This window comes from Amblyomma mixtum, chromosome 1 (genome assembly GCF_055824585.1).
Source record: "Amblyomma mixtum isolate Tamu chromosome 1, ASM5582458v1, whole genome shotgun sequence".
In the NCBI taxonomy this organism is placed as follows: Eukaryota; Metazoa; Arthropoda; class Arachnida; order Ixodida; family Ixodidae; genus Amblyomma; species Amblyomma mixtum.
This window is the reverse complement of record NC_143012.1, coordinates 167,431,352-167,459,142: the sequence shown is the minus strand read 5'-3', so window position 1 is coordinate 167,459,142 and position 27,791 is coordinate 167,431,352. Positions and strand designations below refer to the sequence as shown.

Genomic DNA, 27,791 nt, shown 5'->3' with positions numbered 1-27,791 from the left:
ATTGGTGTATTCGTAGTGACCAATTTTGATAATCAAATCGTGAAAATAAACGTCACTCCTCCCGTGACGTGGGCAGCCACGACTTCACGGGCACACTTCCGGTAGCCGTGAAAATCGTCTGCTCGTGCCGCCGCGCGACACCCTCGGGCAAGCGCGAGCCAGGGCATTGCCTTTGGCGCATGTTGTTTCAATTTGCCTCTGCCGCCTCTCTCTGTCGGGAGTTCGGGAGCCACTCGCAGTGCCTTTGTCACAGTGACAAGCAAAGAATCCGGCACGCAACTCAACACAGCAAGGCGAAGAGAGACCGTAGAGGTGCTGCCGACGCTGCTGCTGGGGCGCTGGGTGCGACAACCGGAAGTCGCAAACCGAACGTCAGCGAATGACGTAATCATGGGCGGGGCCCAGTCCCAGAGCTGTTTTCTTTAATTTTTTCTACCGCCCCGCGTGTACGAATTGAGGGGGAGATGAGGAGCGTAATTTTTAATCCTCTATGACTTCGTTGTTATTGATGCTCGCTCAAAAATTCGTGCGCTGGGGTGACGAGTGATGGAATGGCTACCACCCGTGTGCTTTACTTAATCTTAATTGATTTATTGCATAGTCGCTTTAAATATGAACCAACTGCCCTTTTTCTGTTGCTTTGTGGCGCTTGATATTGGACTGAACTCAAGAACAAATAAAAAAGACAGTACTTTCTTTGGATGGGGATTTATTCTTTTCGCTTTTAGATATTTGCAAAACAGCAACAAGAGTAGCCATGCGAATGCAACTGTAACGGACTAGCTAAGCGTTTCAAGTTTTAACAAAATTGCCGCGATAACAGGGCGGCAATCAATCAGGATAATAACGTGTGCCGTGTTATTGCTGGCGTTATATAAGGCAACTCGTTCATTGTTAAAAAGCAGAAAAAGGAATCCCCACCAGCTTTGGGCGGGATTCAAGGGTAGGTATAGAATTTTCTATCATAAATTTAGAGTTGAATGTAGCCTTGCAAATTTATTAAACACAAACCTAACTGCCCTTTTTGTATTCTTTTGAGGCACCTGATATGCGACTGAATGTAAGCACAAAGAACATGTAATTTCTTTATTTTGGTATTTATTTGCCTCGATTTTCGATATTTACAAAGCAGAGAGAAGGGTAACAAGGCGAATGCAAATGTAACCAGGTAGCTAACAGTGCGAAGATGGATCAAATTTTTGTGGCTGCTTCTGGTAACTGCTTGATTGCTACATTCTAATCGATATTGTCACCACTACCCAAACTACGCCCAAAGTAAGACAAAGGTCTGTGCCATTGATCCCTTATGAACTCTGTCTTCCACCAGTGTAGCCTCGCTACCAAAGAAAAGTTCTGAATGTGACGTGGCTTTCCAGTGGCCAATGCCTAGTCTGGAGCAACTCGTCTTGCGCTTCAAACAAAGCTCTTCGCAGATCAGAGGACGTGTGCTATCCGCATGCAAAACATTTTTTTCATTTAGCAATGGTCTGTTAGGCTTGAAGGAGAGAGCGGGTCAATACTGGTCGGTTAACCTTGGCGGTTTCCGTCTTTGGTAGGGATTCCAAAAAGAAGACGCCCCCGTAGAGGTGCTTGTGGACAGCTAGGTTACCTGAAAAAAAAAAACAAGGTAAAATTGTTCTCGTAGCATACATGGTGCCGCCAATAACTTGCATTCTCGACAGCAACCCCTCCGTCGGCGGCTAACCTCCCCCAGAAACACTATGATAGACACATCATAATTATCCTTCACTCCACTTCGGGACAAAGGCTAGTTCACATATTCTTGATTTGGTTTGGCTACCCAACTTGCGCCTAAGCTCTTTCCATTCAGTGCAGCTATCGGTTACCTCAAATAACCTTCCCTGCTTTTGGTATTCTCTTTGCTATTCTAATAGACGAGTTGTCAGCTATGTGCACTACAATACCTGGCTCAGGGCATCAGATATATATATCTATTTTGGTGCGAGAAAACGTGTTCGTTTAGTTTCTCCATTCCTTCATTCCGCTCTTTTCACTTCTTGGTGTTGCACTTATCGCTACTCTTTCCGCTGGTCTCTGGCAGTTCTTAGCAACCCTTGAAGCACTTCAAGCCACAATTCCTCGGCTGCGAACGGAATTACTGGAAAGCTCATTCGCATATCTAGACTCTTTTTAAGGTAGGCAGGTGAGCTTCAGCTAAGATTGGATTAGTATCAACCAAATGAGATCGAACTCCATCTGATTTCTTATTATCTTGTTCACCTCAGTCCCCATGTCTCCACTTATATGAGCAGCCATAACATCACCGGTGCTCTCTGAGCTCAGCGGTTTGTAAACAAGAACAATCGGGGAACCGGTGCGAAGGCTTCTTTATCTTTGCATTTTAAAGTTCCCTGATCAAAACACTTCATTAGGCCGTTCCGGCGGGCTAGTTTGTTATCAAACATCATGAAGTCAACAGTGTGAACTGAGGCTTACACAGTATGGCAAACAACAGCAGCTTTCGAATACTTTCATTTCTTTCGGAGCAGATGCTGCGCAACAAATCCCTCTTTTGCAACTGTTAAACTTTAATACACTTCCAAGGCATGGACGCCTAGGTACACACAACGAATTTTTTAACATGAAAGCGCGAGCGTCGACTACAGAGTCGATAAGCTATTAGTCGATAAGATAAGATATCACAGAGCACAGCTGCGAAATGCACGGGAATACGTGTGTATGTGCTCAATGAAAAGAACAAGCGTCCTCTGATAGGTCGTTTAAAGAACCCCAGGTGGTCTAAATTTCCGGAGCCCTCCACTACGGCGTCTCTCATAGCCTTAGTCGCTTTGGGACGTTAAACCCCATAAACCAAAGCATCTGATAGGTCGTTTCGAATAATGGACAGCAGCCTCACTTTGCTCTGAGCCTGACATGTCTTTCTGTTTCGTTTTCTGCAAACCGTTGAGAACAGATTACAAAAAGCAACTTTGTACCATCTTTTGTGTGCAGCAAAGTGAGAAGAATTAAGCGAACTAATATGATCAGATGACTTTCCTACCGTGCTCCACGTTGCCTTTTCTTTCATGGCAGCGTTAATAAAAAAAAAATACCGTACGGTTCCTCTTCTTGCTAATAATATTTTCGAGCGCCCCTGCGCAGTTTGAATAGTCGTGCTTCGTAATCATAATCATTGACTTATAGTCATTCTGCAACCTATCATGCCTCAGCACTTTAATGCTCTCGCATTCTGGCATGCAAGCAGTCTTAAGTGCATCTGCCGAATTTTCCGGAGCCCTCCTCTACGGCTCCTCTCTTCCTGTTTCAATTGCACGTCACTGTGCGGTTTAGGTGTCTATGTGCGGTATCGTTACCGCGCCTTTCCTTTCCTGATAACCAATCATTCATTCTTTACTCTTCATGTTGCCGCGGTTCCCTCTTTCTCCGCGTCCCTCTTCGCGCTCTCTTCGCTATCGCTGTATTTCGTCCTCCGCTGCGCTCTGCGTTCTATCTCTTTCATCCTCCGATGCACTATTTCGCTCGGCTAACGCCGAGGCACGCCGCCTAGCGTAAAAACGGGCGCCTAAGAGCTGTCCCAGGGGTTGGAAACTCGAGTTCGTTTCGGTTTCAACTATTCCAGCACAACCTGGTGACTGAAGAACTGATGTGTAGAAAGGAATAAATTTCTGCACATTCAGAACCACCAAAAACTGCCGAGATGTTCCGTTTGTCTTCGGCACCGGCAAACGAAGTGCCTTTGTTTTCGTAGGCAGTAGTTCGAATCCCGCTCGAGAGTGAAGTTTTTGTTCAGCTCTCTTCTGGATTCCGTCGCCATGACGGCGATACGACGCTGGTGTTGGTTTCTCTCCACCCGCTATGGGAGGAATTGGCGCCGATGTCTGGATTAACTGGACAATGGTGTTTATGGAAGTTTCCTACACCTGGCCGCGCTCTAAAAAGAAAGAATACCAGCAGCATAGCTAGTCGGTGAAATTATGAAAATGTATTTGCAAAGCCGGTCTCACAAAAGACCTGACTGAAACCATCCATTCCCAGTATTGTGCCGATGCCTGTGGTGCTTGGGAAGACAATAACCTGCCAAAAAGAAGGGGGTTTGGATCCGTTTCCCGGAATAGCCTAGCAGGGGACACTTGCACCAAACTGTTCGCTGCGCGCACGCGCGTCTACTGCCACATTTTGGCCCTGAGCCCCGTGACGCGGCGCGTATCAGCTCGGTGGTCGACGCTCCCACGTTCATATTAAAAAAAAAGAAAAGAAAAACAGGAAAGTGCGCATGGTATAGGGAGTACGGACACGCAAGAACTTCGTGGTTCAGTGATGCTCGTGCGGCAGCAAACAGGCTGTCGGCTTATTAAGGAACATGTTTTTGCTTCACTGGTGGTGTGAAAGCTGCAACACCAGTTGCATAGTAGTTTTGTTTCAAACTGTTCGCTTCTCTGGGTCGATACGTTGCTGTCAAGAGCCGTTTAGGCCACCGCGGCGGCGCTTCACTCCATGCTAAAACTGGCCACGGTGAAGAGACCGACGCCAGCAGCACGCGGACACGGTAAGTCAAAGCGCCGCGGCGGCGGCGTGTTTGGTCAACGCCTATGAAATCCGCCCCTAGGAGAGGAGTGCCGCGCTGCTGTTACTCAGCCAAACTTCGGGTTTTCGTTCCCTGAATGGGTCACGTTTCTGGTTTTATGAGTGTTGAAGACGCTACTCTCTGGCCTTTCTGTGTACATGTCGGGACAAGAAAAAAAGCATCAACCTCAATGCGTCCCCACCCATCTCTGCACGCTCTACTAATCTTTTTTCAACTTTGCATCTCCCTCGTCTTCGCCGAAAGTCGATGGGGGATTGCCCTGTCTGCAGCATGCCACCCGCCCTTCGCCCCCTCCTTATAATCTACGTCTTCCCTCTCCGTAGTTGTTCCTCTCTCCCTCCTCTCAAAGTGGAGTGCATATTTCTCCCTGTCTTTCAACCCGCCAACCGAAGCTCCAAGCGAATGGAGATGCAGATTTTTCAACATGGAAATTCTAATGCCAGCGCACTGAAAATTTACGGCACGATCAGACTTCTGATGCGAGCATTCTGTGAAAGCAGTTGGTTTATTCTCGATGCTTCCTGCAGCAGCTATAATACGATGAATGCCATTGCTCTAGTTAGCAGGAGGACAAGGGTAAATTTCCGGCCGCGGCAGCCGTCATTCGGAGGAGATGTAACTTAGCTGAACGCGACCGTGTGTTGTACGATGTCAGCGCACGATAAAAAACCCCACGTGATCTAAATTGATCCGGAGCCCTAAACTACGGCGCTCCTCATAGCCAACATGTCACGTCGGATAGTAAAACACAACAATTTAAAAAGTTTGTGGGACGAGGCTCCGTACACGGCCGTATTTTTTCGAGGGAGAAGGCGGGCTACGGTGGATGAGGGTGGGTGATGCTTCTGGACGGTGATGGTGGGGTGGGTCTGTGGAGGGTTGTCTGGGGGGTAGCCAACTAGCTACGTTGGTGGGGTTTAGAAAAACCTGAGTTGGGCTAGATGGTATATGTTCACTGTAAAACAGTGCAAAAGACGAGCGGACAGCGAAAGGCCACCGGACAAGCGCTTGTCTTTTGTCTATCTGTTTTTCGTCAGTCCTCTTTGGCGCTATTTTACAATGAAGGAGGGTTGGTGAGGAGCTGGATGGTGAGTGGTGCTTCTGGAGGGTAGCCGCCTTTTACACAGTGTCTTTGAATGCGATCCGCCGTGTCGTTTTCGTTCCGCTGGTGCATGGGCTTCAGGTGCGTCGCGGCCATGCGGAGGGTGGTCGTAAGTGGGTTAGTGGTAGGTGGCGCTTCTGGAGGGTGAAGATGGGCAGAGACGAATAGGTTTATTCATGATAGTGGTGGGTGGTTGGATGGGTAGCCCCTTAGCTGGGGGGGGGGGGGATGTGGTGGGGAGCTGGCTATTGGGTGTTGTATAGCAGAGTATTGGTTTCGTTTTCAAATGCTGAAGACAAAAATGCCTGCTTTTGCTGCGTTGTAAGAGTAGCACAGTGCTCGTGGTAAAATAATGAACATACAAAAAAAGCATGCGGCGAAACACTCCATTATGAGGGATGATTACATGGCGTAGGGACTTTTTTATGTGAGCGTGTCTCTCTTCCAACACATGATCACTGGTGCGATTTCAACGCACAGACGCGTTCTTGCATGCAAGCCTACTCTATGAGCAGCAGAAGCCTCAAAAGGAAGCAGCCTCGCCATAGGAAGTGCCGCTTCCATAACTGATATGGACATGCATTACAGGGCATGTAATGCGAAATCAAAGTAACCGCTGGTGTAACGGAATGGATTTCAAGATGAAGGCAAGCGTAGCAGGGGGCGGCAGAAAGTTAGTTTGAGCGTATGAGATTAAGAAGCTTGCTGGTATACGGTGGCTGCAGCTGGCGACGGACAGGGTTAATGGAGAGACATGGGATAGGTATCTGCTCCGCAGTAAGGGGAGTCAGGATGATTATGAGATGATGAAGTGGTGAGGGTTGGACTGCCGCATGGAGCACTCACGTTCCACAGTGGCCTTGATGTTCTCGGCGAGCTGCTGGCGGTCACGCCTGCTACCTTCTTCAGTCAGTACGACGGCAGCTGCGGGCGCCTCACCCAACTCGTTGTGCGGTAGGCCCACTACGGATACCTCGGCAATTTCGGCTGCGTGTTCGCGAAGCAGCAGCTCTTCCAGTTCGGCTGGAGCGAACTGGGTGGACATACACTTAATCATTTGCTTCAGTCGGTCGACTATGTAGAACCGCCCGTCTTCGTCGTAGTAGCCAGCGTCACCTGCAAGGAGTATTGGGTCGTTCGTATCATAGCTAGGCTATAAAAGCGATTGCAAAAGAAATGGTTTCCTGCTCCCCACGGCTTCTGTAGCGCTGTATGCGATACAGCTCGCACGGTTAAGAGAATAATATCCAAGCATAGTGGTTTTCTCTATAATTTGCTCTCCATAATTTTCAAAGACATTGTAGGCAGATAAGTATAGTTTTGGTCAGATAGCAAGAATACAACATCAACACTGCACAGACAATAAAAGCTGTTTTAAACGACATTAGCATTCTGTATATGGGAAACGCCAATCTTCCAGAAATGGAACATGCGCAAACAAATGAATATACATTGTATGTGTTACTATATTTTTTTAAAGGTTACACGCGTTAATCTTCAATAGAAATTTCGTCTTTGAAACACTGCTTCATAGTGCGGCATTTCAATGGTCGAAAGCGGCAGTGAGTACAGCCGGAAGACATAATGCCGCACAGATTCTTTGCACTTGACATCATAAGCTCCCTGGAGTGTTTTCTGTTTTAAAAGTTATGAATCAAGCAGCGACGTGCTACGGAGTAAGCCTATAAGTCTTCTTTATTAGAGCATCTTGCTATGCGCAGTGGGCAATTATAGTGTCGTTTACAGCCTCCTATATGGTGATCTAAAACTCAATTTAAACTGTTTTAGTTCGAACGTTTTTGCATTATTTTTGTTCGTCGCAAAATATATTGTGGAATGCATTCTCTTGTGGCACGGCCGGTCTCCCAGAGGTACTTATAATGGTCAGGAGAACAGCGCTCACAGCGTATCTGACGCAGGACGTCGTGGGCTGCAGTGAGACATGTCACCGGAGGAAAAATGCGTACTCTACGCAGACAAACACAGAACAACTTAACCAAACCAATGGCGGCATGCTTGCCGCCATTTACGTGGACGCCAAACAGAAGTCCAGACGTCATTCTAGCCTACGTTGTCTTCGCTTACAACACCTCAGTGCAAAAGACCACCAAGACGACTTCGTTGAGGCTAGTCCGCGGGAGGGAGGCAGCGACCATGCTCGGCTCTCTGCTGCTAAACGTTACCGATTAAGACAACGTCGACGTCACCGGATACCTTCAGCGTGCAGAGGAAGTCCGGTGGCTTCCCGGCAACGCCTCAGACTAGCAGCGCACCGACGCGAGATGCTAAAACCTACGAAGACGCGACCCGAAATACGAACGAGGTGACAGAGTCTGGGTTTGGACGCCGATTCGGCGCGGACTGAGTCTAAAACTTTTGGGACGCTACGTCGGCCCGTACAAGCTAATTCTTCGACTTCGATGACCTAGGCAAATTGCTGCGAAGAGGTGGTCGATGGAGATGCAGTATCGCAGTGGCACCGTGCACGTCCAGGAGTTGTTCATGTTCGCCTGAAGCTCTACTAAACGCGCTGATGGAACTGCTGTTCGCATTTCAAAGCGACAGCGTTAGATACCTCGTGACGGGAAAAAGCCGGCGTCATAGGTGTCGGCAGAGTCTAGGGCTGCCGCGGCTCCGTCGCGTCGTTAGTGTCTGAAAAATTCCAGCGGAGCTAGCGGTGGAGGCCTTGCACAGCTTGAGAGAACGAAAGTTTTCCACTTCTGGCGAAGGACACTAGGAGCGCTGTGCGTGGGTGTGACGTCCTCGTCCGTCTGTGAGGAAGCGTAGTGAAAAGTTTCCACTGCGCACGGGGGTCTGTAGGAGCAGTGCGGTGTGATACTGTCGAGTAGATGGTATAACTACAGAGCGGGCGCTATCGCCTCGCTCTCTTAAGGTGAAGCTTAGGGGGACAGGGTAAGCAAACAATCCCCAAAAAGTTCGATTTTTTACGTTCGTTCAATGTGTAATAATCCTATGTACTTTTGAAAAGCAGCAAGCGAACAGCCAGGTCACCTTTTTTTAGAGGTAATGTCTTATTAGCCATCTGATTTAAAATTCTGTGACTGAAACTGAATGTTTCCTAGTTTAACTAGAGTAAAATATAATTAGGAAAAATCTTGGCGCTTTTAGGCTCCATGAGAGCATTTTAGTCATCGCATCATCTCCAAGCAAGTTCCAAAAAATGCCTCTCTAGTGCCACATGCACTAAAGATGTCAAGAGTAGATCCTGTCACATAGCAAGAACTAAGGTTGTAGAACCCATTAGGCTAACCTGAAGCAGCAGCACTCTGCCAGCTCAGAGAGGTTGATCGGCGATAAGTTTTTTCTGCTGGCGGAGGAGCACAGCAAGTAAAAAAAAAAGGCCAGGAATTGAAACTTGTGAAGAAGCGCAAAGATGAGTTGAATAATGACTATGGAGGTCGTGACATGGGAATAAGTTGGTCTACAATTGCTGGCAAAGCGAAAAACTTCGTTATGAAGTTACTTTCTACTTTAAAGTCATTTATCCCGATACAAGATTTTTTGTTGCGACCGTACCACCATCTTCAAAAGAAAACGAAGCAGAAGGCCAATTCTTTGACTCTACCTTATGTGAGAGCATATTGAAGCAAAATCAGGAGTGTGCAATTATTTGTTTTGATTTTTCAGACCGAAACAACGCAAAAGTTGGTTAAAATGTAGTCCTCGAGGAAAAAAGTCGTAGAACATTTGTGTTCAAATTGTGTTATATAGTTTTCGCTTAGTCAAAAACGCATAAAGGAACGACAAAAACTATACCAACAGGTAAGCGGCATCTCTTTGTGTTGTTAAGAAAAGTGTACCAAGACATGCCCGAAAACACATGAGAAGCATAGAATAGGGCCCACCCTGTCCCCATAAGCGTCTCCCAAGTCTTTGAATTTTTAGAGCGCAGCTCTTTGGCGTCCGTTCCTGGGTTTCGCGTCGTCGTCGGCGTCAGCCTCGTAACCAGCTCCGCCCCCCTTTCATCCCCCTAGCGCTATCGGCGTCAGCGGCATCAGTCAGTCGCTGCTATCTCTTCCCTCCTCCATTTATCGTGTTGTCCGCTTGCTGCGCGCGCTTCTGCCCCCATCGTTTGCCGCTGGGTGTACACGCCGCCCCCCTCCCCCCTCTTCCTACGAGTCTCCGGTTGTCAAAGCGCCGGCTCGAACTTAATTCCTTTCTTCGCTCCTCCTCCAATGCAACCCCTGTGCGGTGGCAATCAGAGAGCCAGATCGGTGGCGGCGGATCTGTATATGTGCACCGCCCGAGCCGAAATTGCGAATACGTGTGAAAAAAAAAAAATTCTGTGATAGCGCATACATGTGTTGCTCGATTTCTTTGCCTCAATCTATCGAAAAGGTGAAACAGCTTATTTGCTGCGCTCAAATTTCGCATTAGGAAGTAACGTAATCGTCGGTGGTTTTTCTTTTGGTTATCATATTGCACTAGCTGCGTACGGTAGTGTTTGCGTTTTCAGTATTTAGTGTTTACTTTTTCTTGTTCAAAGCTGCCGGTACGCGGCTAGTTCACTTTGTTTTTAAAGCGAGATAATCTTAGATTTAACTCCAATGGTTGCAAACACGCGCAACTGATTTGATGTGCGAAATCATAGTGGTTGCTTTTTTCGCCGTGCATCAAAATTTCTTCGTCAGATTTAAATTGACCTCTGAAGACAGCGGCTATAATTCGGTTCTACGACAGGCGAACAATTTTGTGTAAATGCTGCCTCCAATTTGCTTATGTATGTGCGGCAGCGGGTAGGCCCAAAACAAAGTTCGTTTGCCACGTCCACAACCTCGTCAGTTCAAGGCATCGTCATCTCCACGTGAAAATATCTTCGTAAAGTACACCAGAAACGGTACACTGCTTGTTATGTACCTCTTCGTAGTGTATGACAAATGGTTCATGGTTCAAGATACGCGTAAAGAGACGAACCGACGAAGAAAAACCACAATGACGAGCGCCAGTCAAGCTTCCCTTTGACCTACGTCCACTTCTGTTTTTGCGGAATTTTTCAAACTTCTATTATAACCAACTCGCTTAACTTTCTGTCTTTCTGAGAAAAATATTGAAAGTTGTAGGATTTAAATAAAATAACGCGTCAACACAGCACACGACAAGAGAAGCACGGAGCGAGTATTTTTGCAAATATAGTGTCCATTTGACAACCTCTGCTAAAAAATTATATTTCGATTATCAAGCTGGTCTCGCAACCCTGGCAAAATTTCAGGGACTTAATTTACTTCTTCCCTTGGTACAAACACCGATGTTGAGCTACCATATCAATCTCGCTCCCGCATCACATCACCTGTTTTGTTTTGATGAGCACTCGCCTAGTATCGCTGCGCCTTATTTCGGGTCAGATGCTCTCAATAAAAAAAAAATCCCATGGCGCGATAAATCTCAATGTTTCGTGGCAGTTGAAAGAGGGTTTGTTCTACCTTCTAATTACAGTTCGAACAGGCGCTGAAGTTTGCCGCAAACTCTTCCACAAAATTTTTGCTTTCTTACCAAATCTGGCTAATTCTCTGCTCTTCTGTTATTACTTTTGTTCATGCTTCATTTATGCCGCCAGGACTATTTTATATTTGCAGCCATCGCTATTGGATTTTTTGTGTGACCAAACTGCTTTTGACCCTTTTTCTAAGCGTAAAAATAAAACAAATTGTGAATAATGCCCTTATAGCAGTAAAAATTATTCAATCCCTTGTTTTTGTACTCATCATTGTATTCAGTTGGAGAAAAAAATAGAAAGGATCATGCCAGCAACTGCGCACCTGACTTCAGATATCCTTCCTTGTCGTAGAGCTCGGCACTCTCTTTGGGCCTGTTGTAGTAACTCTTGACCGCAGATGGGCTGCGGTAGCAGATCTCTCCTGTTTGATGTGGTCCAAGTTTCTGACCAGTGACCACGTCTACGACCTAGAATTTGACAAAAAAAATCACATCAAAAAAGGGACTTTGGTATGCGCGATACAATTCATGAAAGCACCAAAGAGCTCCCAGCAAAGATTGGAAATATGTTCAGTTTTTTTTATTTGCATGGCCAGCACCCACAAACAAAGAAGTATCTTTCTCATGGCTGGCCGGTACAGCCTGTACCAAATGCAACCAGTCGAAAGTAATCACGGCGAGCGTGGTTCCCTGGTCGGGCGGTGACGCTGCGGTCGCGAGTCCGAATCAAATGGAAGGACAACGTGCGTCACGTGACCCTGAGGGCACCGCTATGTTTTTCTGGATAACATTAAATGTCCGGATAGCATAAGAAGCGTTGTGGGTAACGCAGTTACTTTTGAAATAGGCGAATTGTGTAAGGACCACTGCCTGTGCGCGGTATCGTTGTTCCGCAGTGAAATATGTCTGCGAGCAGCGGATACTCAGCAGATGGGTAACTGTAGGATGCTTTCTAGGGGGCGCTGGCAGTAGCTTGTGCGAGAGTGGGGTACTCAGGGACAACTGGGAAAACAGCTGTTCTGTATTAAACGTCATCTGTTTGACAATGAATAGCTGCCGGGTGTTTGTGGGTACCTCGAGAATAATGTAGCGCCACTTAATGAAGCAGTGACGGCGAAGAGGTGCATTTGGTCTCCACTATTCCTGCCTCACACTCCTGTCTCTCTATTTCCCAGGCTCATGGTCTCAGTAAAATTGCAGCAAAGGGACTGAGTCACAAGCAAGACTTTTTCTTTTGCACCGCTACCGCTCTGACCCCTCCTACCCCAGCGGCCGTGAAGTTAAATGCCAAGCTTGCACACTTTTTTTTGCTGTCCTGTTGCTCCTCAGTCCCCTTTCTACCCTCTCCCTCTCCCTCATTACCAGTCCAGCACATTTCAGGTTAACGCGTAAGATACAACACGTCGAGTTCATGGACAAAAGGATAATACATAACTCTGTGGGAACAACAGCCGTCCTTCACACTTTGTACTAACAAGTTGCATGTCTATCGCACATCAATTCGTGAAAGATGTATGCGCGCAGTGCTCAGACATTCTAGTGATCTACACAAGAGTGAAAAAATATTTCTTAAAAGCACGTAAGGCACGGAACACAGTCTTTTCATGATTATTCGATAATTGCAACAAGAACGATTCACAGCATCAAGAACAGGTGATTTAGACGTGAAAACTTAAGAGGAACGTCTCAGCATCCCCCTGAACATCCTTACTGCCAGAAAACGACGTAGAATAATTATTTTAATGGCTGATGACATGAACCTGGAAAATACGGTGGCAAGCCTGATAGGAACAGAAATAAAACTATAACCTCTGCATTTTATTAGCAGTCTAGTGTAGAAACAACAATGCCCTCTTGGTAAAAAGACATTGGAACTAACAAAAACAGTACATGAATACGCTGAGTAATGATGCACTGAACAGGGAGTACTGGTAAGATATTTACGGCAGTCTTCTCATTGGGAAAATCACGTTCACGTATTTTAAGTACTCTTCTCCTGACAAGCGGTGATATGACGTCTTGGATACTGCCTAACGGTAGCACAAAAGTACTTTGCGTGCTTTACCTGCAAGTTTCAGACATTCGACTCCTTCGCGTTCTTCAAATTGTTCAGTTTCCCTTAAATGCCGTAATGTCTGGTTGTAATTGTAATAAGGTCATTGTCGTCTGGAACAGCCATCAACAGGTTAAACGCATGAATCAGTTCTAAGATTTCTCAGAATAGTTCCCTAGGAAGAATTGGCACATTTATTATCTACCTTGTAATCTATGAAGAGCCATCTATCTCTTCTTTCTTCATCCGTCGGACAGACTCATCAGAAAGGAAAAAAAAATGCCCACCGAGGATTCCTTGCTCAGCTTCTAAGTCAAGGGCAGGCTTATTTTGACGCCGTAAAGGCGCGTTATGCTATGCTGTCCATAAACAGCAGTGCATAGGAACGTACCTTGACCTCAACCATCGTTGCGGGTACGCCAACGTCAGTTCCAGTGTGCGGCTTCCCGGTTTTCGGCTGACCAGTAACGATGCCACAAGATTCGGTCATGCCGTACAGGTTCAGTAGGTTCTCGACGCCGACGAAGGCCTTGCGAGCTGCCTCGGCGGCGGATGTTGGGAGCACACTTCCGCCCACGGCAATGCCCCTCAGGGTGGGCAGACCCCGGCCACTGCGCTGCATCTCGAGCAGCAGGGCTTGCAGCTGGAGCGGGAACAGCAGTGCCGCTGTGATCTGCGTAGAAACGGAGATTCATGCAATAAGCTAAGTGGTGAATGACCTCGACTTCACCACATGACCTCGAAAAAAAAACCGCGCCTAAACGCGCATGAACTACAACATGAACAGTAAAGTTGGGCCGGCTTTGTTGTTATTTTTTTGCCGGCGGTGTATAACACGCCCTGAAAAATATTTCCGGCTACGCCAATGTGTGGTACTGGAGGTTTTGCCACTAAATTTAATCCTAATGTCAGCGGAAATGATCTTAGAGTGGACTGGTATAATCTGCATTCCATGTAATTTAATCTCAGTGCAAACCATTTGATCTAAGCGACAGCATATTTAATCAAAAAGCCAACTATAAAAATGCCAGCGCCAACCAACTTGATCCGACTGTCAACGCAATTAATACAACTGCCAGCGGTTTTAATACCGGTGCAAACTAATTAAATACACACGCGCAAAACTATGCGGCAGAATACTCTGAAGCATAGAACACGAATGCTGGGAATAAAGCAAAGTTCAAATAATTGTTTACCCCATGTGACGCTAATGGGAAGCGCCAGATATTTCAAAGCTTTCGTCAATATTATAACCAACAGTGCCTTGATGCAAGTGTTTGAAGACGCCGTTTAAAACGCGCAATTGCAGCATTAAAAAACTGCGCAGGGGCTGAGTGCTATGTATTACTGCCTCTATATTATGCCGAGCGAACGGAGGAGGCCCAAATATGCACGCTGATTATTGCAAATAATTGTATAAACTCATGTCGGTAAAAAATACAATTGCTTTGTCAGACAAGTAAAATATTGTTAAAAAGCTATAACTAACTTAGGTCTACATAATATTTTCACAAAAACATATCGTAGCCAATAAGAAGCAAGCCCAAAGCGGACAGCAAGTTTCCGCGCCTCGTTTTGCGCCTCCGTTGTGCCTATTTCCAGCGCCGGCCTTCTTGTCGCAATATAAGAACTACCTTGTCGCTCTCCTACTCAAAAATACTAATCACCGCCCAACTGTTGCCGCTTTCTGAAAACTCGGCACACTGAGACCATGTTTAAACAGCAGATTATTTCAAACCTATATGGTGACAGCGTGGTGACAGCTGCAGGCAATTAAATTAGACGGAAGTGTTCCCTATCCATACCTTGTCTTGCAACAACCACAGAAAAATAACCATTGGCTTAAAATTTGCCGCGAATATTTGTTCGCATGTACCCAGCCCTAACCTCTAAACGTAAAGCGCCTCAAGAGTGGTGTTGAGCACTGTGACAAGATGGCTCCGCAAATATTTATTCCATATTTATAAGAAGCCGTCAGTTTGATGTGCAGAGAAGTGGGAATACAAATTAAATTAAGAATGCTCTCATAGCCTCCAAATACATGATTGAATACATATTCCATTTAACTTAGGAGAGGTATCGCAGCCTGTAACTGAGTAAAAAAAATTAGAGGGGACACTTAAGCTCTGCCTTAAGGGCATGACGCGATAGCGTAATGGCTCAGTTCCCATGTATGCAGAGTTGGCCGCTCTCGATTTTACATTCATAGATGTCTGGGAGTCCTCAACCAACTCCTGGCACAGTGGTGCAGAGGTTAAGTGATGCGCCACTGCCCTCCGATGGCAGGTGCTCACAGCGGGCCTTATGCTGCCCAGGTTACTCTTCCCGAGTGATCAATCGTTACCTTAACTGACACCTGCTACGGTGGGCAGCCAGGGATGACGTCGCAAGGTGACGTCACCTAAGTGGACCATCTACCAGAGCCATGCCCGCGATTTTTCGCTGAAAATGCTGACGAATACAAAGCCGACTCTGAATTTTCTGGAGGACACGGCTTTTACCGTTGTCGCACAGAGCAAAACTGTTGGACTCAAAGTTGTTACGAATGAAACTGATCTTTAGCATTATGAGAAGAATAGCAGCCAAACGTTTACAGCAAAGTGGAAGTGAACTGCAAGGAAGTAGAATACAATGAACAGCTGCCTGAAAAAGAGTGTATGCAATAGTTGTGTAATGCGGGGACTAGCGAGAATTATTAAAATCAAATTTCAAAGAATATATCCAGGTTTGCAAAAGAAAGGCAGGTGTAACGTTAATGAACAGCAAGAGAGCAGAATAAGACAACAAAGCAGGCGCGAAATATATCCACTCTCATATTCGAGAGAATAAATAGCCGTTTACAAGGCGTATAGGCACGGATGAGAAAAAAGGCGGTCCATCAGGCAGACACAATAAGTTGCATAAGAAGATAGATGTGGCACAAGACGGCAGGTAGATAGGTGGCAGATGAGATTGTGAAGTTTGTGGGAATGTGCTGGCCGTGCCTAGCAAAGGACAGATTTCATTGCAAATCAATTACCGACACCTAGAAGACCTGACTCGGTTGATACTGATAGTTACCCTGGTAGCAAGCGACTATAACCTTACATTTGAAAATTATGCATACGAAATAATGCCAAATGGGACCGGTCTTGTGATTTCTTTTTTGAGTATAAGGAAAATAGGCGCGTCAGCTTGCATAATGTGGCTTAGAACAGTAGCAAACTTCGCTTTGATACCTTGTACTTATCTACAATGTCCATGATCTGCAGGGGCCTCATCATCATTGGCGCCACAACACATGTGGCGCCGTCCAGGAGGGAGGTCATTGTGTACAGCATCCCCGACGTGTGTGTTATGGGGCTCATTCCCAGCATGATGTCGTTTTCTCCGCAGGGAACAAGTGGCCTGCATGGAAGTATGGCACGACATCACGGAAAAGCAAAACCTCGGTTAGCTAGATATTCCTGCAAGCGGCGACTGCATCGTTCACGGCTCACATATACCGAGGTAGTGAGGCCTGGTAACGAAGTCAGAAGTCATGAAACCCCGAACGCTTTTACCTTTAGCATTACATCGACGCTCATCATGCGCTGGTTATTGAAAAAAACACTGACGACAAATTTATGTTGGCGTGCGTCAATCCAATCATCACAGAAGCCTGACTGCGTGCTATGCAGGCAGGACAAAGGCCTCTAGCAAGGCCTCTCCAATTAGCCCTGCCCTGTGCCGGCTGCAGCCGCCGTATCCCCACAATTATAAATATATCATGGTGATTCTATATGTATCTATTCCTGTAATATCTTGTTCTGCGAGAAAACAATGCATGTAGATAATTAAATAATTGGAGAGATATATGATATGCATTTTTCTTGCAGCGGGCCTAATCAGGTTGACGATGAAGGCTCTTATCACAACACCTGCATACAGCATGCTATTGAATACATTTGCTATGCTAGTTTACGGCGAACTGAAAGTGATTTTTTTTACTATAACTTTACAGACGCACGCTACTAGAACAATTCGGTCACAGGTTTCTACCTGATGCTGTAGAAGCAGGAGACGAAGTTATAGTGGGTAAACTCAGCGCCCTTCGGCAGGCCCGTGGTCCCGGACGTGTAGCACACTGCAAGGACGGTTTTCTGGGGATCGGCAACGGGGCTCTCCTGGAACTCTCGTTCGTCCAGCTCAGCAAATGTCGAGGCTGACACGAAGCCATCAGAGTGTCCCATGCAGAAGAGACCCTGAACCAAGAAGACAGGCAAGACGACGTTCTCGTAAAAGCGTAACGCGATGAATTAAAACTCCGCAGCGTACCAGGTAACAGCAACTAATCAAGGGCGGTGGCGCACAGAGTTGAATTGTACGAGCTATACAGCAAGGCAACAATATATAGGCGACGACGTTTGCCTTTCCGCATAGCTTATCATGGGGCTAGCTGTTATCACGGGCCGTGTTATCTGCTTCGGTCGGCCCCACAAACCCTGAAATACGTATGGACTCCGAACCCCGTGCGCGCAGCGTGCTTCACGATTAGAATCAGATATTGTTTTTTTAATTAGGCTTTCAAGCTTTCATCAGTGAAGCGCGATCATTTGGTTCATCATTACAGAGCATTACAGAGCAGTACGGATCATTACAGAGCAGGCGAAATCTCCACAGCGTTTAGCACTCGACTGCTGCGCGGAGTTAAGTGGTTTACTTACTTTTCTCTTGATTTGTGGTGTTTCATTTTGTCTGAGTGCACACTTTCCGTGAATTTTTTTTTCATACTAATAGCAGGCAATTTTGCGGCAAGTTTTCTCCTATTGTTTCTATTGATGCAATTAGAGCAAACACCCGGTGGCTCAGTGGTTAAGGTGCTCGCCTACCGAGTCGGAGTACCCGGGTTCGAACCCGACCGCAGCGGCCGCGTTTCGATAGAGGCGGAACTAAAACGGCGCCCGTGTGCTGTGCGAGAGGCCAGGTCTGAATCCGATTTGGTTAGTAAGAAAGAGTTTTTCGCTGTCGACATAAGCGTTGGGTCTGTTGAGAATTACGTGTTCTAGGACCTTGCCTAGGCAAGAAGTTAGCGAGATAGGTTTAAGATTTTGAAGATCGAGTTTCTTGCCCGCTTTGGGAATGAATATGACCTTAGCATGTTTCCAGGAGGCTGGAACAGTACCGTTGTTCTATCACTCACTGAAATATTTGGTAATGGCTGTGATTGACGCGTCATCCAGGTTATGGAGGATCTTATAAGTGATCCCGTCTTCTTCCGCCGCCGAGGTAGTTCTTATGACACTTAGCACAAGCCGGACATCCTGTTCTGTGATTTCCTCGTCTAGGCCTGCGTTATCCGCTCCCAGATAGTCCCCAAATGAGGAAGCGTTTTTGTCCGTGTAAATTTATGTGCACTGGAGCTCTTGTAGAAACTCGTCATGGCTTGCTTGGTAGGCTTGGGCTATACGGAGCAGATTTTTCTGCGCCGCTGATTTGATACTAATTGGGTCTATAAGGTGTCTTAATAAATGCCAGACGTTTTTGCTTCCTGAGTGCCCATTCATGAGGTCGCACATATTATTACATTGTTCTCTTCTTAGTTGAGCTGAGTATTTCTCGATTAAAGCGCATGTAATATACGTCGATCACAACAGGTGGCGCCACGCATCGACATGGCGAGAATTTATAACTCGTTGAGGTACCTATTGTTGGAGGTGGCACATTACTGACAGCGTACATCACTGGCTGCTGCAATATATTTCTAGAATGACTAATATTCGCTACCCAAAAGAAGGTAATTCGGCGAGCAACTACTTTAACCAGTGCACAAAGCATGGAATACTTGCGGCTTCCGCTCTAACCTTTGATTCTTGGAAGAGCAAGATGGCTGCCCTACGCACAACTCTATTAACTTTCGACGCCGTGCGCTCCAGTACTACTGGCAAGGACCAAACATCATTAGCTACTTAGCTGTATCATGAGCTACTTGACCTTGCCGGCCGTAGCTGCAATTGGACGGCTATGAGATTACGTTCAGGAAGAAGCAGGTCTTGGAAGGAAAGGTCTCATAGCCTCATAAGGCGGCTGAGATCGTTACACAAAACTTTGGCTATTTGTCGTCCTACAATAATTTATGGCAACCAATCTCCTCTCACGGCTTACTACTTGCACATTGCGTTGTCGCTGAAGCCAGGCTCCTCGTGCCAAAACTTACGTGGCATAGCATTTATGGCGATCGGCTGCTGATCAGATCTCGAGATCTAATCCTGGCTTAGGCAAACTCGTTGCCGTACACGCGTAATGCGAAATTTCTCGCGCCCTGCTCGCAATATCAGCGGAAGTTCTGGAATACAAGTGTTCGATATTGGTGGGCAGCCCGACACTGTTCCGCTTTTTTTTATCTTTGTCTTTTTTAACGGTCCTCTCCTTTCCAACTTTTAGATGAAGACGAAGTGGAAAATAACGACGCCCGTGCACGGTACGATGTCATCGCACCCTTAACAGCCCCGAGGGGGTCCAAATATTTCTGGCGCCGCCCTCTATGGTGCCTCTTCCTCCCTTAGAGTGCCTCATTCATCTTTTCTCTTACGGCACGATGAGAAATCACTGCGAAGTTCAGCATTACTACATCGTACTCCAAACCAAACTTTTCTCATACCGAGGCTTAGGCGTTCACTCAAAAATGGCTGTTCACCGCCGTGAGACACCCACTGCTAGTTTCCTTTCTTCAAATAGATCCCGCTCTAGCTTAACGTTTACCGCTAAACAATTACCGCGTCTTTTTTTTCCTTACGGCCCTTTCCACACTATACCGGAAGGCATACAGAAGAACATGTTTGATGCCAGTAGTGACAAAATTCTCCCATAGTTTACGTAGACTCCCTCTAGTATTTTTCCTGTGCCTCGCAACATACAGCAGATTATCCGATACTGTCACTTACCTTCACCGGCAAGCTGGAAACTGCTTTGCGCACCTTCTCAGTGTACTGTTCATCCGTCAGGACATGCGTGCTATCGCTGTCTTGTGCTTCGTAGCGGAGTTCGCCTGCACAAGAACGTGGAGCCACTTTTATAAGAGAATTAAGGCAAGGAGCAATAGATGAAAATAATTCCTGGAAAAATCACTCCGGTAAAACAAGGCGTTCACCGCAGCGGTACAACATGTGGTAAGCTTAGCGCAGGCGATGTGACTGCGGGAACAGAGTACGCTGGTAGGGCAGAAAACAATTTAAACTGGCTCAACGGCCAAGCTGACGATCAACCGCTGGCTTCTACCGTGGCTACGCCGACCACATCCTTCGTCAGTGCATATACAGGTGAATGCGAATCCATGGTATTGGCCTTCACGCGCTACGATCCCGTGCCGGCTGACGACCACGGTAAACCGATCCCTACCAACGTCGAGAGACGTATGTGCCGAGTGATCAGTCCCGCTCACTATCGCCATCAAGCGCACGCTTCGCTTTGCCAGGCTGCAGTATACACCGCAGCTGTCCGCAGGAAGTCTCTAAGGTACTGTAGGGCAAGCTGAAGCCTGAAGCCTCCTCACCTTTGGAGGTTAGGAGGCTTCATTGTGAAACGAAAAGGGTCCTGCAGCACCGACGAAGAAAGCCCATACTATATCGACTGTAATAGACCCAGCCTCCTCAACCTAGTGGAGCTAAAGAAGGCATCCTCTGTGAATAAGTGAATGCTTCTAATTGCCCTGGGATATTGATCACCGATGACAATATTTTTTTGCATCGCCATTGTAACAGTCGCTCTATTTTTTTTGGACACGCCTCAGGAGGCTTGCACCGTTGTTCCACGCCTGACGTCTTCCCGCCCTCTTAAATCCGGGCTTTGCTTGGGCACGAGATGCTATTGTTCCTGGCACTCACGCGGCCTAAAAGACGATACGTTTTTATGTCGACGTCTTACCTTCGGTAAGCGATGTTTTAGCCAGGACGATCGTCGCTCCCGCCAGAACGCAGCTGTACATGGCGATCAGATTTTCCACGCTGTTCTTCAGATGCACAAAGACCCGGTCACCCGGGAGCACGCCATGTTGCTGGAACCCAATGGCGAACCGCTGCATGCGCGCCAGCACCTCCGCACGAGTGAGGCTAGTGACGTCATCCACCTGCAACCGGCGACAGAGGAGCTTTAAAGTGGCAAGAAATACAATGTTCTCCCCTTAGAGCGGGGCCACCGCTGGTTCCTGAGATAGCGAAAGTCTTAATACATCGGCCTGAAAAAGCATTCAACCTCTTTTGAGCGTCTCTTTCTTAGTGCTCCAAAAATAAAAAGGGAAATTAATGCAGATACAGCAAATACTGCATGTAGCGACAAATGATATCTCTTCAACCCATGTTGCATTGCTAGATCCCGAAAGTGACGAAGATATTTGCAGCGCAGCAAGGCAGCGCTTCAAACGATTAGCATAGTGTAAAACAGGCCTTCGGCTCCGTAACAGCCATAGTGGCTGGCGCTCAAGGAATACGACGACGACAAGCGCCGAACGCTCAGGCCATCGTGAGTGCTCTGGATTGATCGCTGCTGCTGGACTGGATCTGGACTGTACTGCTAGTCGTTCGCGGCACAGCGCCTTGTAAGACGTCCTTTATTTCAATAGTAATATTACTGTAAAGAAGAAAATTCGGCAGAGACACTTACGACCATTTACGTGCACTAATGCGAACTCATTGATCTCCCTTAGTGCATTGACGCCACCCGGAACGCACTACCATGAATGATTGCATCACAACTTTGCTTCGAATGTTGGGAAAACTTGCGCTACATGGAGCTTGGCCAGTGGCGAGTATATACTGTATAAATGAACGACAGGTGTAGGGTTGCCTCAAGTCGCTGTGCTCGGATTAATATGTGCGCCATACGGACGCTTGCTGTTGCCACCCTTTTTGCCATCGCTCGGATTTTCTGTATCATATTCAAGTACACACGCACACACAGACGCGGCCGGTTTCTCTCGTAATGGGAATAGTAATGCTTTCGTATTAAAAGAACTAAAAAATTAGAGATACTGGGGCGACCCGCACTGGGAGAATTCGAAAGCATTGAGGCCTCCCCGGCACTCCTCGCGTCTCTTTGCCTCTCTTTATCATTTTCTTTTTGTTTTCTGAATTTAAGTACTGAATTTACGCAATCATCTTATTTTTAATTAAAGGTTGATCTATTTACTCTCATTATACCTTATTTTATCTAAATCAACCCTTCCGGTTTTCCAAATTTTGCACCGTGGTTGCTTTCCCGTCCAATTTATCCCCGTGCAGCCCATTCAACCGTCCAACGGTTTTTGCTGATAATTAATTATGTAATCCATGTCAGTGAAACTTTTTGATCGAATTATTATCGCTCATCAAATATATCTCAGTTCATTACAAACTTTATATTCACTCCTTCGATTATTTTTGCACTACTCTGCCGTCCACGGCTGTTTTCTCGTCCACTCACTATATCGACATCCACGATATTTAGAAGTTTTTTCGACATTTTGGCTCGAATATATTAACTACATAATTAATTTTTTGCACAGCATCCTCACATCATCCTCTTTCGATTACAACCACTCGTTGTATGTTACCTCTTCTAAGAAGGTTACAACTGGTGCGGATACGTTTTACGGAACTGTTTTGCGGACACGTTTTGGAGGCACGAACCTGCCGACATAGCCTAGAAATTCTTTCACATTAAGAAGCCGTGTTACATGTCCTTGTTTAACTATAGAGCCAAGATGAAGTGTTAAACAAAACATTCTACATGAAACTAACCATAAAGCGAGCATTGGAAAGGAAAATGAGATGTGCTGTATGAAAGGCACCCCAAAAGAAAAACACTAATGCAAGCAATACCGCTGCTTGCGAATTGGCGATCTTAGCCATGGCTTTTCTAAGCGGAGCTGGCAAGAGGAATCTCTGACAGAAAAATACGTGCCCGCTTTACTTCTTGGTTTCCTCCTCCACAAAACGGTGAAATTAAGCTTTACTTCGATTCTGTGGAAACTACCGCTCTGTTCAGAGATCAGCGCCTCCACAGTTAAGGCATAGCAAAAGCGTGCCTAACCGTTGCAGTCCGACCACAACAAGTTAACCAGAACCCGGTGACCAGAACCAACGCGTATCTTCGTCCTGATTCCAAACCAACTCTAACCATACAGTTTGCAAAATCTTGGAAGCGAATCCAAATCCTAACGCTCTGAAAGACAGTGCTAAAACGCGTATAGCCAAGTTGCAGCCTTCATATGGGGACAACATTCCATGTATTATTTTTTCGTAAACATAAACAGATATCCTGCCGCGCATATTACGCCACCGACTGCCCTAATAGGTAGGGCAACAATGGCAACGAAGAGGAGAGCTAGAATGAATGAGAGTGGCGTCAAGGAAAGAAATTCCCGCTTTCAGAATGCGTATCCGGCAGTCCGCAAATTCTTTACAAAAGAGTGGCTGAGAGAGTAGGCCGTTTTAGCCTATTTTGCGAAAACATTATTATATCACTGGTGGGAGTTCTCGAAATAGTGAACCTCCGATTGAGAACTCTTTTTCTTGTCTTGTACCATGAGCTAGGTATATGTCACGTAGTATAGGCGCAAGAATATAACCGCTTTGTGAAACATTCATTTCCTAAATCAAGAAGCCAGCACTCACAGAAGCCAAAGAGAGCACAGAGTGATGTAACTTCTTTGAATCGTTGCGCTCGAAAAGTCATGTCCTTCTACGGAGGGATCACAAAGATGGGCCAGCATTTCTTACTGTTTTTCGTCTGGGCCTCATGCCATTTTTCGTTGCAGGCAGTGCTCTATTAATGTGCAGAAGCAAAATATCAAAAGATGTTTTAATCTGCCACTTCTGGGAAACCTTTGCTTTTCGACTGCGGTTTTGCTCAACAAGAACTATTCGATGTTGCTTCAAGAACTGTAAACTGTACGTCCCTACAATGCCCCAGTACGCATGCTTCTTCATCTATATTTTTTTTGTACCCCACAGGCAGTCTGAAGAGCAACTGTGAAGGGGTGTAACTGACATGTTAACACTTTTTTACATCTCATTGAGCTGTTTGTGGATGATACATAACATTGTTATAGTGTTTTGCGCCGTTCAGAAAAATATAGCGCACTTTCGCTCTCTGCTTTCCATACTTGAAATAGTTCTTGATTGCGGAGTACCTTCAGAAATTGCTGGAGTTTCATTGTATAGGTTTTTGCTTCCATACATTCCACACCGAATACTGGAAAGATATCTGAGGAGACGAAAGATCTGATTAAGAACTGCGAAAGCATGAGAGGGTCTAACCTTAGAACTTATAACTTTATAAAGTCAAACTTTAGACCTTAGAATCGAACTGTCACAGCTATCAAAGTTAATAAATAGGCGCAAGGTAACCGACATAAGGAAATATATTGCGTGTGAGAATCAAGCGTGCTATTAGGAACGGAGGTAGCCAAAAGACGGGGAAGATGAAAGTAGGCATAGGTAAAACAGATGTTTGCGTTAAGAGACAAAGAGGGCAATGTCCTTAGCAATATGGATAATATAGTTTAAGCAGCTGAAGAATTCCACACAAATGCATACAGTCGCCAGTATAATCAAAACGTTAATTTGAGAGGCAGTAACGCACAGCAATGGGACATGCCGCCAGTAAAGAAAGAGGAAGTAGGAGCAATGCAAAGCGGTGAAAGGAGGTGATGGGAATCAGGCAACATCACATATGTTGAAGTACGGAGGGAAGATTGTGCTAAAAAAAGTAGCCAGCATGTATACGTGATGCCTTATGACCTCGAACGCACCAGAATCTTGGAAGAACGCCAGCATTTTCTTAATACTTAGGCAACGAGACGTCAACGACTTGAAAAAATGGCAGTGGCTTAGCTCGGTTAAGCTCGGTAATTGCGAAAGCAATATCCGTAGCTACGCCCCGGTTCAGCTGGTAGTGTAGCTGGTGGTGGTGCTTGTGGTTAGACTTGTGGCGATGCGTCGGTTATACAATCCAATATGCTAATATGGTAGCTACCTGCCTCGCTACGCGACGGGCTGAAAGTGGAACTAGTATTGCTTTCGCAATAAAATTACGCACCGATCAGATTACGGTCCGTTGCCTACAGCGTATTTACTACGGTAACAGCTAATAGAGCCAGCACAGCATCAGACTTCAATCAACCAAATAATCAGAAAGGAATTTGTATAGGATGCTCGACAACGGACCATATCCACACTATCGATCTGGTGAAAGAGGAATGCGTGTCATATACCCAAACCCTGTATGTAGCCTTCGTTGATTGCGAGAAAGTACTTGACTCAGTGGAAACCTCAGCACTCATGCAGGCATTGTTGATTCAGGGCGCTGAAAATTCTTATGTGAAAACACTGTAATCTATCGATGATGATTGCACAGCTATCACAGTCCTCCATGAAGTCAGCAATAAAATTTTAATAATGAAGGATGTCAGGCAGGGAGGCACGATCTGGTCTTTGCTACTCTCCGCCTGTTTACAGGAGGTATTCCAAGGCCTGTATTGGGAACAGTTGGAGTTAGGAGGTAATGGAGAATACCTTAGTAGTCTGTCATTCGCTGTTGACATTCCCGTGCTCAGTCATTCAGGAGATAAGCTGCAAACGGCAGGCCTTAAAGTTAACATGTGTAAAGCCAATGTAATGTTCAACAGTCTCCCAAGGAAAAGCAGTTCACAATTCCTAGCGAGATGCTGGAAATCGTGCACTAATACGTCTATAAAGCCAGGTAGTCACGGCTGATGCGGATGATAGGAAAATAACTAGATGAATAAGAGTGGGGTTGAGAGCATATGGCAGGTTCTCTCAGATAATGAATAGCAGTTTACCAGTCTCCGTCAAGAGAAAAGTATACAACACCTGTATCTTACCGGTACTCACATATGGGGCAGAAGCGTCAAGGTTAACAAAGAGGGTTCAGCTTAAGTGCAGCGCAGCGAGCTGTGGAATGAAAAATGGTAGGTGTAGCGTTAACAGACCTGGAGACGGCAGAGCGGACGAGGGAAGAAACGCTGATTAATGATATCCTATTCGAAATCATTAGGAAGAAATGGGCTTGCGCAGGGTACGTAATGCGTAGTTAAGATAACCGCTGGTCCTTAAGGGTAACGGAGTGGATTCCAAGAGAAAGAAAGCGTAGCAGGGGCGGTAGGAAGTTAGGCGAGCGGAGGAGATTAAGAAGCCTGAAGGATACGGGGGCAGCAGCTTGCAAAAAACAGGGTTAATTGGATAGACATGGCAGAAGCCATTGGCCTGCAGTGCTCTCGCCGGGCTGATGATGATGACGATGACATTCTGGCGCCAACCACACTTTGTAGTTCTGTCGCAATACTGCTGACCACCAGGGAATAGATAGATGCGCGGCAGCAGGGATAAAGTCGCGAATATTTTATTGACTTCGTCTGCTCTAAACTTTCAGAAACTATGTTGCCCAAACTGGCTTCTGCTCCTAACAGTGCCTGGTCACTAAATAAAGCTTCTAACTTCGCGGTTAGATGCGCATCAATGCTTTTGAGGATCACCTGTATACAACTAACAAGTGATCGCTTTCATACGTATCGTATAAAATGTTCATTCAAAATAGGCAAACATACAGTATGTGCCAAGAAAAAGGCGAACCTATAGGCTCCACTTCCTTGACTATGACAAGGCAGATGTTTTAATGAAGTTGCACTGTGCTGGCTTTATTTTAACTTTACCTTTTAAACTCTAGCGCCTCAGAAGTACTATAGCCTTCACGTTGGTGCTCTTCAGAGAGTCACTCATCCAGTCACTAATCAGTGGATTAGTTACTAAAAAACCTTGAGCTGTTCTCATCCAGTCACTAATCAGCGGCTTAATTACTAAGAAACCTTGAGCGGTTCTGGAAGCAAGAGCAATTTTGAGAAATAGATAATAGACGAAACAGTCGGGTCTGGGATCATGCTACGCTTCAGCCGCACAGACGGTATCAGCTGAAAAGAACAGGCACGCAGAAAAACGTACAGCACAAGGGTGAACTAAAAACGGAGAGAGTAGTTCGGGATTACAAAACCGTAGGGTGTTAACAGTAGCTTAGCGGGTTTCTATGACTGGGGGCAGTTGATGTACAGAACTTACTAAACAATAAGGCCGCGGTGACTCAATGGTTACAGCGCTCGGCTGCTGACCTGAAAGACGCGGGTTGGATCCCGGCAGCGGCGGCCGAATTTCGATGAAGGCGAAATTCTAGAGGCCCGCGTACTGTGCGATGTCAGTGCGCGTTAAAGAACCCCAGGTGGTCGAAATTTCCGGAGCCCTTCACTACGGCGTCCCTCGTAGCCTGAGTTGCTTTGGGACATTAAACCCCAATAAACCAATAAACTTAAACAATAAGGCTCTTGAAATAAAGGGCCTCTTTCTCACTGAGCACTTTTGTAGATAGCTGACCCATAAGCCGCCGTTATAGCGTGCGCCACCTCGCCCAGTTAAAACTAGCTCTGAATTCGCGCAACTCTAGGATGGCGGAGATAGACACACGTCATAGAGAGAAACGGTCGTGCTCACCAGCGCTGTCTTATCAGGATTTGTGAGGAGCTTCTCTCTGGCCAGGTGGTAGAAGGAGCACACGGGGATCTCGATGCTCGGATACGGAGAGTAGACGACGTCGTCTTCGATGCGGACCTTCAT

At 46.2% G+C, this 27,791-nt stretch overlaps 1 protein-coding gene across 1 annotated transcript; it reads right to left on the bottom strand.

Annotated features, from left to right (window-relative positions):
• Nucleotides 1-1,192: 1,192 nt before the first annotated feature.
• LOC149369710 (putative 4-coumarate--CoA ligase 1) lies at nucleotides 1,193-27,791 on the bottom strand. The gene is made up of 9 exons (XM_089559302.1): nucleotides 27,669-27,791; nucleotides 21,058-21,259; nucleotides 20,079-20,182; nucleotides 17,197-17,399; nucleotides 16,395-16,563; nucleotides 13,568-13,849; nucleotides 11,447-11,591; nucleotides 6,516-6,785; nucleotides 1,193-1,609 (listed from the first exon to the last, which is right to left on the bottom strand). The coding sequence occupies exons 1-9, from the start codon at nucleotides 27,789-27,791 to the stop codon at nucleotides 1,491-1,493; spliced, it is 1,617 nt and encodes a 538-aa protein (XP_089415428.1). The 3' UTR covers nucleotides 1,193-1,490.

What these genes read in the sequence shown, in the direction of transcription:
- LOC149369710 (XM_089559302.1), bottom strand. Translation starts at nt 27,791, where the DNA reads ATGAAGGTCCGCATCGAAGACGACGTCGTCTACTCTCCGTATCCGAGC. An exon ending in TAAAACATCGCTTACCGAAG is followed by an intron (nt 20,183 to 21,057) that starts GTAAGACGTCGA and finishes GTTCTTGTGCAG; the next exon opens with GCGAACTCCGCTACGAAGCA. An exon ending in GGAAGGATATCTGAAGTCAG is followed by an intron (nt 6,786 to 11,446) that starts GTGCGCAGTTGC and finishes TACTCCTTGCAG; the next exon opens with GTGACGCTGGCTACTACGAC.